The sequence below is a fragment of the Podarcis erhardii genome (genome assembly GCF_964252035.2).
Source record: "Podarcis erhardii genome assembly, chromosome: 2".
NCBI lineage: Eukaryota > Metazoa > Chordata > Lepidosauria > Squamata > Lacertidae > Podarcis > Podarcis erhardii.
Genome location: NC_138498.1, coordinates 109,741,858 through 109,759,774, shown reverse-complemented (window position 1 = coordinate 109,759,774; position 17,917 = coordinate 109,741,858). Strand labels below are relative to the sequence as shown.

The window sequence follows — 17,917 nt, the reverse complement described above, 5'->3', positions numbered from 1 at the left end:
ATCTCAGTTCATCATCTTTTGGTGATGCTGTGATCCACACAGGTACCAGAGCTGCCCCTGCTGCCTCAGCAGCGTCATGACTTTGTGCCAAGATTTCTCAAGGAATATATGGAAGCTTTCATTGAAATTCCACTTCCATGCCCTGTAGGCTAATTGCTATCTATTTTTAAAGAGGAAGCCACATCCAAAGTTGAAAAGAACAAGGCAAAGCTTCAGGTTTGTTCCTTCGGTAGCTCAGCTGGTAGAGCGGAGGACTGTAGATTGTAGTCCAAGCCATCCTTAGGTCGCTGGTTCGATTCCGGCTCGAAGGACAAAGTGTTTTTGCTTGCCAGAAGCAGCTCCTGATCTCTCAACCAATCTTACACTGTGGCTTCCCTCATCATGACTACAGTCTGGAGAAACACAGTCTGAGTCATGGGAGTTGTAGTCCATCAATGACCGGAATGCCACTGTTTTCCCCTTCCATGACGTGGATGGTCCTTTAATATATTGGCTCTGAACTGTTGAGGAGCATTAAATGTCATCACAATCTTAATTGTGCTTGGAAGCGCCTGCTAAAAACATTTTTTGTTCAGACAAGCCTATCCAGATGTAGAAGCCAGCAAGTATTTTTAATATGTTTTTAGCTTATTTTATATTTTAATTATTTTCTGCGTTTTTAAAAATGGTAGTTTTTAACTCCTTTTTATTGATAATTTTAATGTTTGCTTTCTTTTTTATAAACCGCTTAGAGATTCTATTTGCAATCAAGTGGTTTACAAATTTCATGGAATAAAATAAAAATAAGATGTCTGACACCTCCTATACAGAAACACCCTTGAGGTTCCTCCACTGAGCAACTGGAACCCTGAAATGCAAGCGCTGCCTTCCATCCTAGTCTTGATATTTATTGTTTGTGTATCTTCATTTTTCTCTCCACAGCTAATGTGGTTTGGATGCTCCCAGACACCCATATTCACCTGAACCTGCAGAACAACCTACCTGGAGCCCCTCAAAGTGGCAATCCCTGCTTCCCAAGATTTGAAGACCTTCAACAAGATGGCCGAACAAGCCATCTCCAAATGGCTCAGGTTACGGCATGGGGGCAGCTAAATTTGGGGAGGGCTGCTGGTGGTGGAGAAACTGAGATTTCAGCCAAGCATGAGGCTCTGGATTTACGAATGGACCTGCAAGAGTTAGGGAGACTCTCGTGCTGCAGGGCTTAAGTTATTTTCTAGAGAGAGATATCAAGCTGTCTCAGAAGCTACAAGATGCATTGGCTTGGTGAGGGGAACGGGCGGGAAATGTGCTCCATACATGGCAGAACCCCCTTTACTTTGTTAGGGTTTAGAGTTTGGAATCAGATTTCAGGCTTCCGTCATCCCCTGGTTCGAATTAAGTCCTGCCCCATAACTGAGCAGAACAGATTTTGGTTAGGCTAAATCTGCGAGGAGTGACTGGTTCCACGTTTGACTAAGTCTTCAGAAGTTCTGGTACCTCCAAGTGTCACTTGACGTGGCAGAAGATGAGATCTTGGAGAAGAATGATTGGTTTTCTTTTAGTTTATCCATCTCTGCCATCTTCCTCTACTAATTTCTTGTCTGCCTTGTCTGGGAAGTGTAAACCTTCTAGGCAAAACCCCCAGTTTCTCTGTTCTTTACAGGGTCTAGTACACACTGCTGACACCGTGTTAAATGGCAGAAGTAATAACTATTTGATGTGAACTGGTATTCACTGAGAGGCATTAAAGTGATCTGAAGTTCCTAATGCAGTTATTTCATAAATGACCAGTGGGTGGTGCTGTGTGGTCATTTATCTTTCTGGCTAGCTTAAAAAAAATCTGTCAGTGATTCTAACCAGCTTCTAAACTTGAGCCAGGTACCATCTGAGGGGAGAAATTTGAAGTTCAATGTACATACCTTATTTCCCCAAAGTCCACTCCCCTTTCCACAATATATTGTACTGCTGATAAGGAAGAAAATGTATTATACCCACAAATAATGTTGTGTTTGTTTCGTGTACTATATATAATTATTTTAATTTTTGTGTGTCTCGAGTTATTTGAGTCCATCCGTGGAATGGACTTTTAACTGTAAATCCACGGGCAAGTAAATAAAAAAAAAGGCATTATCCCAAAGGAAATATGTGGCTGTGGTTGTTTTCTTTGGTGACGAGTTGGCTTGGAAGGTTTGAGTGAACAGCCAATGGAAATTTCCCCAAAGGCCTAGCATAACATCACATAAGTAATTTTCTTCTCCTTTCCCCCTGTAATGTGGAGAACTGATAACGCAGCACAATTCAAGGTTAATTTAGTAGATTTGAAACCCAGAGTCTTGATTTGTTGCCCTACAGCAGGATTTCCATGTCTTTAACAGTGGCACGACAGTCAGAAGGGGAACGGTCTCCCTCGAGAGGTTGTGGACACTCCTTCCTTGAAGGTTTTAAAGCAGCGGTTGGGTGGCCGTCTGTCACTGATGTTTTAGCCGAGATTCCTGCATTGCAGGGGGTTGCGATTCTAAGTGTAAGGAACGGTTCTGGTGTGGGAGTGAGAGACCTTTAGCCCTCCAGATGTTGCTGAACAACTCCCTTCAGCCCCAGCAATAATGATGCCCTCCAAATGTCGGTGGCCAATATCTCCCATCATCCCTGTCTACCGGCAACAGAGGCCATCTTCTGAAGCAGGGATGAGGACGCTGCGAGCCTGCTGGACCACAACTCCCATCATTCCTGACCACGGACAATGCTGGCTGGGGCAGATGAGAGTTGGTGTCCGAGCACCATTGGTTCCCATTCCTGATCAGTCGGCCACTTCATGCCTCCCAGTATGCCCTGCGGAAGACCTTAAGGTCCACAAATGACGACAACATTTTGGAGGTCCCAGGTCGCAAGGTGGTTAGATTGGTCTCAACTAGGGCCAGGGCCTTTTCGGTACTGGCCCCAACTTGGTGGAACGCTCTGCCACAAGAGACTAGGGTGCTGCGGGACTTGACATCTTTCCGCAGGGCCTGCAAGACAGAGCTGTTCCACCTGGACTTTGGTTTGGACTCGGTCTGACCCTTATGTTTCCCTCCCCTTATGGCCTTGATCTATTGGCTACTTTTAAAATGAGGCTGCATTTTAAATTGCATTTTAACCTGTATTTTAAATTGGTCCCCCCCCCCCATTATGTTTTTACTGTGGTTTTATTGGTGTTAGCCGCCCTGTGCCCGGCTCTGGCCGGGGTGGGCGGGGTATAAATTATTATTATTATTATTATTATTATTATTATTATTATTATTATTACTGCTGCTAGTGGAAGGGGGACCTCTCTAGCTATAGAAGCAACATGTCATAAACAAGGTCCCACCAACCTAAGACACTTATTTTTCTACGAACCAGTTGCCTCTTCCCTCCCCCAAACACCCCCCCCCTTTGCATCCTAAAATGGTAATATTCTAGGAAAAGCTTAAGCATTTTGTGGAATGTATAAACTTGCCCAGAGATTAGTGAAGGCAGAGCCTCCCTCCTCATCCCTGTTGGATGTGGAAAACCACGTGACATCTCTCAGCTCCCGTACTAAAAATACATTTCCCGTCCAAATATGATGCATCGCTCCAAGCCCCTTCAGGCCAGCTCTTGCCAAGCTAATTAAACATCCTTCTCTTGTCAGAACTGCTGAAAACCCAGCCTTGAATTTGTCCCAGAGGCTGGGGGCCCCGTTCACAAACCCCACCTGGATTCTTCCGACATTAGCGCAGCCTCCTGCCTTGGCATGTCCACAGCAGGGGGAGGAAAAACAACCACCTTTACAGGTGTTGTTGGGGATACAGCCAGGTTTGGAGCCAAGCAAGGTTATACCTTTTAACGGATGCTTGTTTTCAGAGTGCGTAAGAATAATTTGTGTGTACTGAGGAATGATTTCTAAAAACTAGGGTTCCCTCTTCGCCATCCTGCCCCCAAAGCCTCCTGTGCCTTTTCATGATGGCACTGCATGCATAATTTTGACAGGTAAAACTGTAACACACACCCTACATTAGCAGGGCAGGTAAAGATTTCTCGGCCTTTTGGTCACACACTTCAGGAGTGAGTCGATTTCAGGCTTGTTGAATCTACTTTGTTTTTTAAATCAGGACTAGGGATGGGGAATATAACGATACTGGTTTGCAGTGTAAATTGTGATATCTGTTTCATAATTTTTGACCTGGCAATATGCTATGAATCATGATGTGTGTTAGGGCTGAGAGATGTCTGGCCTTCAACACTGTGATATATCACCAGCTAAATATCACGATATAACAATATATCACAATATCTGCAATAAGGATCTGATTACATAGAGGGCAGGGGCAGAAGGAATTGTGAGTGAAGTGACAACTGGCTTCACGGTTTTTCCCACATCACCATTTTTTACATAGCATCCCCACACATTGTGATTCTATAATAATAAATAAATAAATAAATAAATAAATAAATAAATAAATAATAATAATAATAATAATTTATTTATACCCCACCCATCTGGCTGTGTTTCCTCATCCACTCTGGGCCAGAATTGAACTGTACCCACAGTCTTTCCCCATAAAGTCCACTCCCAGCTGACTTTCATTTGAGCAGCCCAATTCAGGTGTGTGTGTGGGGGGGAAGTAGTTTAGTTCTCACTGTTGCTAAACAATTGGAAACTAGAAACTCTTGCACATCTGTAGAAAATCACCAGAGATTACTGATGGATCCCAATCTACTTTCTGCCCATCCATGATGTTGTTAATTGGGCCTGCAACAAATTGGGGATAGGGGAGAGAATGAGAAAATGCAACTCATCTACAATGGGAGATCTGGCAGACAGGATAAATGGAAAAGGGACAGACGGGGGGGGGGGAATACTGTTACCCAAGCTTTTTGCAGCACACAAGCCTATCAGGAAAAGAAATGGATGGGACATAAGTCTTGCTTCTCTCCTTTTTACTGCCTCTCCCACTTTTTAATGTTCTTGCTCCTATTCTCTTTACCAGCAGCCTACTTTTCAGGCATGATATAACCACACATGATATAACCATTCTTCTGAATGAAACTTCCCTTTCCTGGTTTGTACAGCTGCTGGGGAATATATGATGTGGAAGCAGGGCATTCCTTACAAACAACCCTAATTTTAAACCATGTTTCTAGCCCTTATGACATACTTGGAATTGGGTGTGCCTATCAGAAGCCAGAGGCGCTGTTTGAAATATGACTAGCCAAGCGTTTATGCAAAATGTTAACTGCAGAATAAATGATGCAAAATATGGGAACCAGCCATATTTGACCTTGGTGTAGAATTTCTAGGGTCCCCCAGCCTAAGTGCAGGATATGCACAGATCTGTTCATAAACCACCCACCCCCAGACCGGGGAATAAAAGGGTGTCCTTCAAGACCTTTCCCCCAAAAGCCTTCTGCAATTGTTTTGGTGTAAAGATCTCAAACAGCTTTATTATGGTGAGCAAGAGCAAGTCCATATCGCATCTTTACCAGCCCTGCCACTTCAGATCTTTTAATCTCAAGCCTAGGTCTTTCCTCATGCAAAATCTGAGCTCTTTTACAGAGCTACAGCTTTTATGTTTGTGGGCGGGCGCACTGTTGTCCCTCCTAAATCAAATGCAGCAAGAAAGACTAGGAAGGTCTCGTATATATCCCAGAAGGTACTCTTGCATCGCCTTAGGAAATGCGTGTTTTAGACCCATGTGACAAGTTGGCTACTATCCAGCCATGTTTGGAGGCACGTAGATGGAAACTGCAGAATTCCCTTTTGCTCAGATCTTGCTTGTGGGCTTCCCCTGACACTTTGGGTAAAGGAGGCTGGACTTGACAGACCATTGGGCCTGATCCAGCATGGTTCTTCTCAGGTTCCTGTTTTAACAAACCACCACTGAAGGAAGCTAAAGGGCATGGCCTAATAAAACAGAAGCAGGTACTTTATGCCCTCTAGTGGTCAGTTCATTTAACAGCATTGCCTCATTCGTGATTTGAAGTTTTATTCCTTGACCTCATTTCCTCTGTGGAACTCAAAAGAGGACACATATAGTTCCCAGCACTGTGAACCATACAAGTGATTCTGATTAAATAAATTTGCTTTTCCATGCAGAAAACAACACCACCAGAACTGTTACAGCATATGCCTTCAAACCATAACACAGGCTGCCTCTGTTTCACTGTGAATTTATATATTGCAGCTTGCAAAATGAAAAGGCACCCGTCAGATACGTGAGATCTAGTTTTATTTTTTAAAAAATTAAAATAAAAGCATGTTCCTAGTCCTCTGTGTTGCAGAAATAAGCTTTAAAAGTGAACACATTGGCTGCTGAGGCTGGAGAGGGTGGGTAAGAGGAATTACAAGTGGCTAGGCTGAAGGATATTATTCCGTTTCCTCTTGTCACCCTCTGTCTGCCAGTTGTCCATATGGTCCATTTCTTGTTACCACGCTAGGAACCCGCTCCCCACCCCCCTGGAGGCAGCAAGTTCTCGACTCATCCCTCAGCGCATCTGCTAAATGGCAACTGTGTTTAAACAAACCAGAATTTAATTGGTGTATCAAATAATCACAACACTTGCATAATGTATGCCATTTGTAATGAGCTTGACAAAATTTGGCATTTGGGGTTGCAATACATTTGAGATGGGTGCGTATCCTATAAGCCGATTGAGCAGCACAGGACTTAGGGCTACTGGAGTGACGAAGGAAGCAAAGATTTCTGTCCAAACCTGCAGGCATTTGTATTTTAAACTCCGGAGGCACCTTCTTAAGGTGCTGCATCTAATTTTCTTCCTAGAGCAAGGCAGGAGAGAAAGCAGCTTCACTAAGGAGCATTTTGGCCCCCTCTTTTCTTTTTTTTGCCGGTAAATGGGGATGCTTATTATTTGTAGAGCAACTACGTGCGGCTACAAGCTCAGCGGTCCCACTTGCTCAGCCTCCCGTCTTGTGGCCAATAGGCACTTCCAAGGCCAACAGAGGAAGTGCCCAAGATGGACTGGCTGAACATGTCACATTTCCTTCGTCCAAACAAGACAGGCCAATAATAACACCAGTCATGACTCGCCTATGAAGTTCCTCACCTGGCCCGTGTACAGAAATCTGTGGCTTACCCTAGCGCAGTTGCTCCAAAACTGTGTTCAACTTATTGGGGGAAATGTAGGACCCCAAGTGATGAAATCCTCAAGCCCCACACCCCCGACTTTCCCTTGATTTGGGCCAAATTGTGCCTGTTTTTGAGGGCTATCACAAAAGAGGGTGATTAGGCCCACTTTACCCATCGGGCAATCTGAACACCGTGCTACGGGAATGAAAGCATGTTGCACAAAAGAAATTCATCAAGAGGCTTCCCTGAACCCAAAGCACTTGCTGAGAGAGGAGGTGGTGGCGGCAGCAGCAGCAGCCCATCGCATCTCCAATCTCCTGCTCTGCAATGTGTTCTTGCTCAAAAGAGTGACTGATGCAGAAATGGATGGGGTAAGCTTTGAGAGCAACCGTGCACCACTTGCGTTCACTCCCTGATAGAGAATCTTTTCAGATCAGAGTGTAATGTGTGCCTGTTTTAATTCAGACAGGCCTATGCCTCAGCCATTGGAAGCTGGAGAAATGTTGCTGATAAGGAGTTCTCCAAACCAGGCAGAGGTTCCCTAACTTGCTCAAAACCTTGTGGAAAACGCTTTGCCATGTGCTTCTCTGGGGTAGCGTGACTTTTAATTAGAAGCAAGCCGACACTGGCGCACAGGGCCCAGAGAGGGTGCGAGGCTGTACAAAACAGAGAACTGAAAAATTCGGTTCATGAAACCGCGGGCAGGGAGTGTGACAGAGTGATCTGTGAGTCATGCAAGGGAAGGTGCCTCTGTCCCACATTGCAATGCCAGGATCCCTTTGCGGTCATGTGAGATTTGGGGGGGGGGGCAGAAGCTCGTTTAGTATGATCCTGCAGCCAAAGGATGGAAAGTCAAGAGAAGGCTGGTATTCTTCATGCAAGGTCATGAAGTCCACCTTCTGCTGACGTTCCACTTCACTGTGAAAGCTGATCAGGATCTGTTTTATTCGATCGTGGACCTTCTCCAAATGAGGACCAACCCTGCACCCTGGGCAGACGCCAGAGTCGACCACAGCACATAATTCTCAGCTGCCTTCCACGTCCACAACGCCTCTTCCCCAACTCCAGCACCAGTTTCTGAACCCCCACCCACCACCTCATGAGTTAGGTGCACCCACCCTGATTTCTTTCCTTTTCTCCCCAGCCCCACTTAAAAGAAAATATATCACAGCCTTCCATAACATAATGAAAAAGAAGCATTGTTGGGTTTTGTTTCATTTTTTTTAAAAAAAAGGAACCGTGGAAGGGAAGGGTGCCCTCTTAGAAAGACACAACTGAAGACAACCAATCACAGTTGTTGTAGCAGTGCGGAGGAGGAACCGAGGGCTCCTGGAAAAGTTTAGGATGGTGGGGAAACCCCAGAGCTGCACCCTTGAGGCAGCCGTGTGTCAGAAGCAGTGGCCCTGCAGCAGTGGGGAGGCAAAAAGTGGGGTACGGGGGGGGGAGAAGAGGAGAAGTGGGGGTGGGAAAATCAGGGATCAGAGAGGGCAGGGTGAGAGTGAGAGAGAATGAACTTCATTGAGGGTTAGAACTGGGCTGATTAGGGTAGGAAATTGCTGGGGAAGGACAAGGGGAGGAGGTGTACAGGCAGAAAACGGAGGGGTACTCAAAAGCCGGGAACAGGGAGCGAGAGGGCATGCATGTCCGACAGGAGCTCGGGCACAGCTCCATCGCTGCCCTTTTCTGAAGCAGCACCCGTTTCCCACCTTGTTTATCACTGATGCAAATATTTAATGAAGCATGGGGGGCAGAAATTCAGCCAAGAAACCCAGCGGGCGCTCTCTCTCTCTACATTCCACGTTGGGTGGAGTGAGGATGGGTGTCACCAGACGGACTCACCAGCCACGGATGGACAGATAGACAACAGTAGCAGCTCTGGCACAAGGCAGGTGGGGAGCTGGATGCACGTGCCCTCCCCTCTCCTCCCTCCCCCTCCCCTGGGACCGAGGCAGCACCAGCACCGGCACAAGACGGACGGGTAGCTGATTGTGCGGGCCCTCCCCTCCCTCCCCCTTGCCCCTGAGTTGGGGCAGCGTCAGTCCCTGTTTGGGGCGGAAGCTGGGGCTCCCCTCCCCCGCCCCGTGGCAGGGAGGGGTTCAGTGCTGCATCGCCCCGGCGTGGTTCTGGTCAGGTGGCTCCGACTTCTGGGGGCTGCTCTCCGACGGGCTGGGGTCTCCCGCTTTGCCCCGCCCCTTCCCGTGCTGCCCTTTCTTGTGGCCCCGGATGCAGTGGGCGTTGCCACAACCTTCGTCGTCCTCGTCTTCGCTCTCTGTGGAGCTCTCGCCAAACGCCCGCGGCTTCTCGTAGATGCAGCAGCCTGTGTCGGGTGGGAGGGGAGGGAAAGCAGGCAGGTGAGGGACGGAGAGCATTCAGAAGGGAGATGGTGAGAGATGTCAAGGTAAGGAAGATGGGAGAGAGATGGGGGGAGGGAGGGAGAGAGAGAGAAGGAAACAGAGGGAGGGAGGGAAGGTTTAAGAATATGGGTAATCATCCAATGTGTGGAGGATCATGATGTGGAAAGAAGGATGGGATTTAAGAAGAGACAGGGTGAAAAAATGGGATGGAGGAGAATCATTAAGCAGGAGGGAAAAGAATATGCAGGAGGAGAGGAAAAAGAAGAGGTGCATCATGATGGAAGAGAGGAAACAGCAATTACAGGGTAGTAGAGCATTAGGGAGAAGAGCGTAAAGGGAAGGGGACAAGGAGTGAAGGAAAAGAGGGGCAGAGGAAGAAGGGAGAGAGAATCAGACAACAGCCTGCCAATGACCAATATCCTTTGGGAGCAAAGGAGCAAACCCTCTCATCTACCAGTAATTCACACACGTGGACATCTTTCAGACAGCCTCAGAAGATTTATCTCCTGTGCAATGTCAGCTGCAGGTGTTGAACCTGCGTTGCCAGAGTGAGCAATTCAACTCTCTCTCTCAGGTGTGGCCAGGGAGCCAGTGGAAAGCAGAGGCCAAAAGGAGGAGAAAACCTCCTGTCATGCTTCTCCACTCCTCACATGTGAAGAAAGAGGAAGGAAGGAAGGATTCTCTCCTAGCATAAGGCCTACTGCAGCCGGAGGTATCCCCCCAGGAAGGAAGGCTATAGCTGAGTCAAGCAGCCCGAAAGCTTTCTACCTCCACCTTCACCTCTTCCTTATAAAATCTGTTAAGCTGTGTCCAGCAACATTCCTTGCAGTGATGGAAGACTCTCTGACCCAGCAGAGGCTCCCGTCAGGTGAGTGGGAAGGGAGGCCATTGTTAGTGATCCCCACTTCTGCTGCCTGCAGCAACCTCCCATGCTGTGCTGAAGGATCCCCAAACCATCTGGAGCAGGTTCTGGGGGGGCACTAGAGAGGGGATGAGGAAAGAGGAGGAGCCAGCAAAAATGGTCTCCATCCCCATTCTGTTGACTGAAACTGGATCACATCCAGTTTCTGGATCACATCCGTGCAAAGGAGAGCACTGGATTCGGCCCACAGCTGACATTCATGCATAAGAATGGCAAGATCAAGAACAAATGCCCAGTACCACACACACACACACACACACACACATACACACCTTTTCTTCACCTGTCTGTATTACCCCTCACTTCTCAGTCTATATGCTGGTTCCTTCCCTCTAACACTTCATTGTATTGTCGTTTCATGCACTCTTGAGTGTATAATGTTTGCACCTAATGACTGCAGACAGCCTGTGCCCTGGAAAATCTTGCAGGTACTGTGATGCAGTTTTATTCTCCATGGTCTCCTCCTGCCACCACGCTCTGTTCCAATCAATCCAGGCACTGCTAAGGTAGCAATTCTTCCCCCTTACCCCTTTGCAGCTATCACTTGACATGCTCCCTTCAAGCATCTAGATACAGTGGAACCTCGGGTTACATACGCTTCAGGTTACAGACTTCACTAACCCAGAAACAGTACCTCGGGTTAAGAACTTTGCTTCAGGACGAGAATAGAAATCGTACGGCGGCGGCACAGCAGCAGCGGGAGGCCCCATTAGCTAAAGTGGTGCTTCAGGTTAAGAACAGTTTCAGGTTAAGAACGGACCTCCGGAACAAATTAAGTACGTAACCAGAGGTACCACTGTAGAAGCACTGAGCCTATGGGATTCCTGCTGGCAACTGGCTGCCAACCACAGCAGGAACACCTGTGTCCAGCAGGGCATAAGCAGCCTTTGGTCACCAATGCCTATCACTTCTAATCCAAGCTCTGCCATGGGAAGGTAAGAGAAGCCCTGCTCCTACGAAACAAAGGCCCCTCTAGCCTGGCATCCTGTTCTCAAAGCGGCCACCCACGTGCCTATTGCTGAGTCATATTCAATAAGCATATTATTAGAAGACGGCAATCAGCCATTTTCAGGGGATGCTGGCTAATGTGGGATGAGATTACAGTGGCTGGGCCAGGATACAAAATCACACAGGAGTTTACCCGCAAGTAAACATACCAGGGATTTTAAATCTCATCTGCACTAGTCTACAGGCCTCCTCACACATAAATCTCAACTGATACTGCCATTCCAATACACCAGACCAGGGATGACGAACTGTGGTCTTCTTATGGTCCATGCAGCCCTCCAGAGAATAGTGTCAGGGCCAGAAGGGTGCCTTGCCAATCAAAAGCAACTCCTTGTGAGTAGACAGGTGCTATAGTGGAGCTGGTGCATCTAGCAGAAAGGGCTTCGCAGACTTGGCACCAAATACAAACATCTATGCATATACATGTAACATATTTTTGTCAGTGCATTGAGTTCTGGAATATTTTACTTCTTAAAGCTTTTGCTTCCCTTTTCCAGTGGGAAAACCTTTATACACCTTGATTAAAATTAGAGAGAGCTGCCAGTGGATGTGGGGTGGAAAGAGAGCTAGAATAAAGTGAGGGAGGGAATAAAGTCGCCCCAGCCTCAGATCTTGCCTAGAACCACCAGCTGGTCATCCCTGTGCAAAACTGCTCCCAAACATCAGCAAACAAGTACAGTGGTGCCTCGCAAGACAAAAAGAATCCGTTCCGCGATTCTCTTCGTCTAGCGGTTTTTTCGTCTTGCGAAGCAAGCCCATTGACGGCTTAGCGGATTAGCGCTATTAGCGGCTTATCGGCTTAGCGGATAAGCAGATAAGCGGCTTAGAAAAAGGGGGGGGAGGGGAAAAAAGTCGGAAAAACTCGCAAGACATTTTCGTCTTGCGAAGCAAGCCCATAGGAAATTTGTTTTGCGAAGCGCCTCCAAAACGGAAAACCCTTTTGTCTAGCAAGCCCATAGGAAATTCGTTTTGCGAAGCGCCTCCAAAACGGAAAACCCTTTTGTCTAGCGGGTTTTTCGTCTTGCGAGGCATTCGTCTTGCGGGGCACCACTGTACCTGCCCCCACAAAGCATTTCTACTACCACAATTGCTATAAAGTTGAGAGCTAATAGCGAAGCTGAGAGTGATGGACTGGGACCGAGAAAATCCGAGCCCAGATCAGAACTTGGCCATGAATCTTTGTCTCAGGCCAATTACCGTCTCTCAGCCTAACCTACCTCACAAAGTTGTTTGTAAGGATAAAAGAATTAAATGGGTGTGGCCAGGTTTTAGAAGGAGGGGGGAGAAGAGAGGAACCATATACACTATCCTAGATGCTTTGGGAAAGTACAGAATAAAAATGGAACAACAATCATAAAATGGTGGCTAAACTAGCCAAATACATCCCTCAACTGCTGGTCCACAAACGACATCTGGCTTGCTGAGCCTATTGGATTGGGAGCATTGGGCACCCAGCTTCCCGGCTGTTCCAGGTTACTAAGTTTACGTGCCACACTGTGCTGCTGTGCACACCAAAGGACATAAGAAATGATGGCAGCTGGGGGACAAGTGCTGGTGAATGCCGGGAACAAAAGGCAGCATGACAGGAACTTGGCTAGCAGACTCCGTGATCTCACCACAGAACCAGGGAGATGGGTTCATGGGGGGGGGCCCTCTGGGGATACAATGAGAATACAGTGGTACCTCTAGTTATGAACTTAATTCGTTCTAGAGGTCCATTCTTAACCTGAAACTGTTCTTAACTAGAGGTGTGCTTTCACTAATGGGGCCTCTTGCTGCCACTGCCACGATTTCTGTTCTCATCCTGGGGCAAAGTTCTCAACTCGAGGTAACTCTTCCAGGTTAGCGGAGTTTGTAACCTGAGGCGTTTGTAACCTGAGGCGTTTGTAACTCGAGGTACCACTGTATAGTGAGGAGTCGGTCTCTCAAAGTAGCCGCGATAGGTGGAAGAGTGGCTCACATTTGGAAGATCTGCGTCCCAAGTGCTCATTGTCCACCGTGTCACTTGACCATTCCACTTTCTTGGCCGGTTTCCGTTTCCTCAGTTTGATGGTGAGGCTGCGATTCTCCTGTGAACATAATGGTGAGAAACAGGGAGAAGATTGTCTCATGCGTAACAGAAAATGGCATGGCAATTCCCCCATTCAATACACGAGTACCTGATTGTCAAAACCTCAAGTCCTCCAGGAACACTTTCCGCATCAGCATGTCTGCCTAGGAACTCGTTGCCTCTGCCAATAGTAAATCCATGTACAACGGCAGAGGATTCTGAAGTCTTAGCGGCTCCTCCTCCTCCTCCTCTCATCAAGCCAATATGACAATATCCTCATGTCACAGGCCTTCCCACAGAAATAAGAAAAAGGCCTGCAGAGGCGTGCCTTACTGCCAGCGCAGACTGTTTCCAGCCATTTTTAAATATCCCCTGGGGCAGAAATGGGAGGCTGCCCAAAGAAATCAATTGAGAAACCCAAGATTTAACTGCAGCTGTAAGTAATATGATCTCAGGTTCTAGGGATCAGATTTGCATTTTCTTTGCACCACCGTAAAAAGCACCAGCCAACCAGCAATTTAACATGCAGCAGTACAGTATTGTAAAGCAACACATTACTTTTCAGTATATTTATATGTAACCATTTTCAAAAGCACAGCCATGCCAGTCCATTGTAGCAAAAGCAATAGTCTTGCAGCACCCTGGAGACCAGTAGCAAGATTTGCCAAGAAACCAGTGAAAGGCAAAGGCAACCACTGACACTTTGCTGTAAAGGAAATGCCAGTCAGATCTGCAGAATCTATTTATAATCCCCAACGACTTTCAAAATCAGCCATGATTCTGAATTCTGAAAATGTTAGGAATGCTCCCTATCTTAATTTGTATCTCATGCTGCATTGTCAGTGTATATCAAGTTCAGTGCTTTTATTAAGGAGTGTTAAAGGATGAATCCATTACTTTTACAGTATTGGCAAATCCACTGTACTGTGTCTTTGCTGCCATCTTTTGGAGGGGCAGCAAGAAGTAAAGAAACTCACAAATGTCTAATCACAGGTAAGCTAAAATCCTGGATTTCTTCACTGATTCCTATGGGCAGCTCTCACTTCTGCTCTGGTGAGAAGGAAAAATAACTTGCACCAAACACATAAACTGGTTCTGCATTTTTGCTCGATTTTTACAAGTCTGTAAAATTTCCCGATAGAGGTAGGTAGAGTAGGCTGAAACAGACATTGTAGTGGCTGCGCTCACATTGTTGTGGGGCATGATGGCACCATAGTACAGAGTGGATGGAGCTTGTCAGGAAAAAGAGAGAGAAAGAGCTGCTACTACTTCTTGAACTAGTCAGGTGGCAGGAGACTGGACGAAGGAGGTCACCAGCTAAGCAATTATGGGCATGCAATAAATATTCCATCAACAGCTGGGAATATTTTAGAAACAATGGGAAGGAAGACCACAATGCCACACAGGATCTACACATAGTGGGGCAAGCAATTGTTTATCAACCTGCTTGTTTTGTGCTGAAATTTAAAATGTGTTTTATTTACCGGTAATCCCTCTGAATCTTCCTTGCTTTCCATACCCACTCCTTAGGTTGCCAGTTTCCCTTCTACTGCTGGTTTGTTTTCCAAAATCTGTGAAAAGTGACTCTGATACCCAGCAGATTCGGTGGGCTTTGCATTGCGGCCTACTTAGCTTTTCTAAACTGTTCCATAGAATTAAAGCTGGAGCAAACCTTGCAGGCAGTCCAGCCCAACCCCTTGCTTAATACAGAATATACAGAGCTGTTTACTTTCTGAGATAGAGAGCACCCATCACGACAGACAATTGGCTCCATTGCTGAACTGCTCTCCTATTGTTTCTCCTAACGTTTAATGAAAATCTGTAACAAAACCATTAGATCTAGCTCTGCCGTCTGGATCAGAGAACACGCCTTTGACATCTTCTGTGTGACAGCCCTTCAGGTACTTGGAAGAATGCTACCATGCTTTCCCAACTCCCAGCCTTTCAGTACTGCTAACTATCCATGCTGCCTTCCTCTGAACCAAGCTGTCACAGTGCTTGCAACCAAGTAGCTATAAAAGCACTTTTGATTCTTTCTTACTGTAGCTGGAACACAGGAAGCTGCCATATCACGAGTCAGACCATTACGAGTCCAGCTCAGACAGGGTTATTACTCCAGTCCTATCTGGACATGCCAGGGATTGAATCTGGGACCTTCTGCATGAAAAGAAGATGCTCTGCCACTGAGCTACAGCCTGTCCCCACTTATCCACTTAAGCGCCTTCCGCTTATCCATTTGCTGTTGCCTTCACAGCCTAAATCACTTTGCTTATTAACGGCACTGAATATATTTGGATGCTGCTGCCATTGCAAATGCACAGGAGATGGGTCAAGCAAGGCTGATGGGAATGAGAAAGCAACTGATAATGGTGACCTGAGTGGTTTAGCAATCTATTCTTTTCTATGGGGCCCATCATGAAAAACAACCATGCAATACTGGGTTGAGTTGTGCAGGTTCTCTCTCCAGCTCACAAAACCTTGACTGTGACACCCAGCAACTGGTATTCAAATACATTACAGCGGAAGACACGGCCATCACGCCGGCTGCCAAAGGCTTCACTTCTGCAAAAAGCAGGCTGGCTGACTCACACAAACCTGCAGTAGCGGCAGCCATCCTTTTTGCACAGGAGAGTCGGCATGGTGCAGTAGCTTACGAGTGATAAAACTAGGAGCATGCCGGCTCAAACCCCCACTGTGACCAAAGCTCATGGTGTGACCTTGGGCCTCCCAGCCGTACTTGACTTGACAGGGCTGGCCGTGAGGATAAAATGGGTGCAGGGAGCTCCTTGGGGCAGGATGAAATAAGCGCAGGGTGCGGATCCCTATATATATATATAAAAGAGCCCTGTTGCATGGTCAGACCAGAGGTCCAGCGTCCTGCTTCCCACAAGAGAAAACGATGAAAGGGAAATCGCAAAGCCTGTGGATGCCCCACCCTCGCACGCTCAAAGGAGCATCCCACCTCTGGCCATGACGAACGCCCACAGATGCACCTGACTCCCTCCGCGAGTCTGCCTCACCCCCCTCCAGAGGCATTCGCGGTTGCTACGCCAACCGAGGGGGACCCGGACCCAGACACCGGGGGCGCTGCTCCTCCTCCTCCCCCCCCCCAACTCCATCACTGCGGTTGCCATGGCGCCGGACTCAGTCCCCCTCCCGGCCCGCCCGCTCCCCACCCCCCTTCGCCCCGGCCGCTCCCTCGGCTCCCCGTCCTCACCGGCTCCGTCACCTCCGTCTCGGTGACCGTCGAAGAGGCTCCCATGGCGGTCGTGGACTCCGCCATGGCGCGGCTGCCTGCGGCCCTGTCCGCCGTGGCGCCAGTTGCAGGGGGGACGGAGATTCGGAGGGGCCCGGAGACAAACCTCGCCCGGAGCTTTCGCAGCCTCGCGGGAAACCTGCCGGCAGCTGTCCAGACGCGCCGCAGCTCCTCTCCCTCTTTCGTTCTCTCCCTTCCTCCACCTCCTCCTCCTCCTGCAGGTGCAGCCGCCTCTCCCTCAGCCGACTTCCGGCCCCGCCACTTCCTACTTCCGCTCAGGAGTCCGTCGCGTTAAGCGGTCCCCCGGCTGGGCCCCAGAGTCATTTCCGCCGTAAGCGGCAGGAGGAGGAGAAGAAACAGAAAAACCAACAGATGGCACCGGCGCGCGCGTAGTAAAAGGAGGCTCGCGTTGTTTGAGAGAGGCTTGCCCTTTGCTCAGTAAAGTGTGCTTGCGCTTGTGCGGTCGCAGAAGTCGCTCGGCATTGGCTCCCCGCTTTGGCCAGGCATTATTTTTAATACTTTGTTGGGAGCCGCCCAGAGTGGCTGGGAAAACCCAGCCAAATGGGCGGGGAATAAATATATTATTTACAACTCTGAAAATGATGCTTATATTATATTATTATAGACCAACGTCTATGCTGGCTCGGCCATGTCCACAGAATGGAAGATGGCACGATCCCCAAGGATGTGCTCCACGAGGAGCTAGCTTCGGGCACCAGGCCCATCGGCAGACCAACTCTGCGCTACAGATATGTCTGCAGTTGTGGCAGGAACCCTGGCCTGTGGGAACCGCTTGTGAAGGACCACAGCACCTGGAGACAGGCAGGTTGTGTACCCATAGCAGTGACCAGAGGAGAAATGACCACTGGGAGGAGCACAGAGAGAAGAAACGCCATGATGCCTCTCCAGCAGCACATGGTGCATCTGTCTGCAGCCTTCATTTGCCCCAGCTGCAACAAAACAGGCCTCTCCCTTATCAGTCTCTACAGCCGCAGCAGGCGCTGTAATTCTCCAGTGGTTTGACTTCACCCCAAATGTGGTGCTCCTTCATGGCTCCCAACAACCTGGTGCCTTGGGGATCCTGCCATCTTGCATTCTGTGTACATGACCAAGCCCTAAGATTATCGTGGTTTAATCATCCATGGATTCTAAAATCTTTATTAGACCATAAAAGCTCATGGCACAGTAAGTCTCCTTTGTTTCTGCATTGAAATGGTCATAGTGTCAACAGCTCCTGTAGATATCATGACTATTTTTTTGTTT

The 17,917-nt window shown here is 47.9% G+C and overlaps 1 protein-coding gene across 1 annotated transcript; it reads right to left on the bottom strand.

Moving 5' to 3' along the window:
- Window positions 1-6,189: 6,189 nt before the first annotated feature.
- On the bottom strand, window positions 6,190-16,917 carry PPP1R11 (protein phosphatase 1 regulatory inhibitor subunit 11). The gene is made up of 3 exons (XM_081854074.1): window positions 16,616-16,917; window positions 13,309-13,417; window positions 6,190-9,381 (listed from the first exon to the last, which is right to left on the bottom strand). The coding sequence occupies exons 1-3, from the start codon at window positions 16,679-16,681 to the stop codon at window positions 9,161-9,163; spliced, it is 396 nt and encodes a 131-aa protein (XP_081710200.1). The 5' UTR covers window positions 16,682-16,917; the 3' UTR covers window positions 6,190-9,160.
- Window positions 16,918-17,917: the final 1,000 nt, after the last annotated feature.

What these genes read in the sequence shown, in the direction of transcription:
- PPP1R11 (XM_081854074.1), bottom strand. Translation starts at nt 16,681, where the DNA reads ATGGCGGAGTCCACGACCGCCATGGGAGCCTCTTCGACGGTCACCGAG. An exon ending in AGACGGAGGTGACGGAGCCG is followed by an intron (nt 13,418 to 16,615) that starts GTGAGGACGGGG and finishes TTATGTTCACAG; the next exon opens with GAGAATCGCAGCCTCACCAT. An exon ending in GGGACGCAGATCTTCCAAAT is followed by an intron (nt 9,382 to 13,308) that starts GTGAGCCACTCT and finishes CACCCGACACAG; the next exon opens with GCTGCTGCATCTACGAGAAG.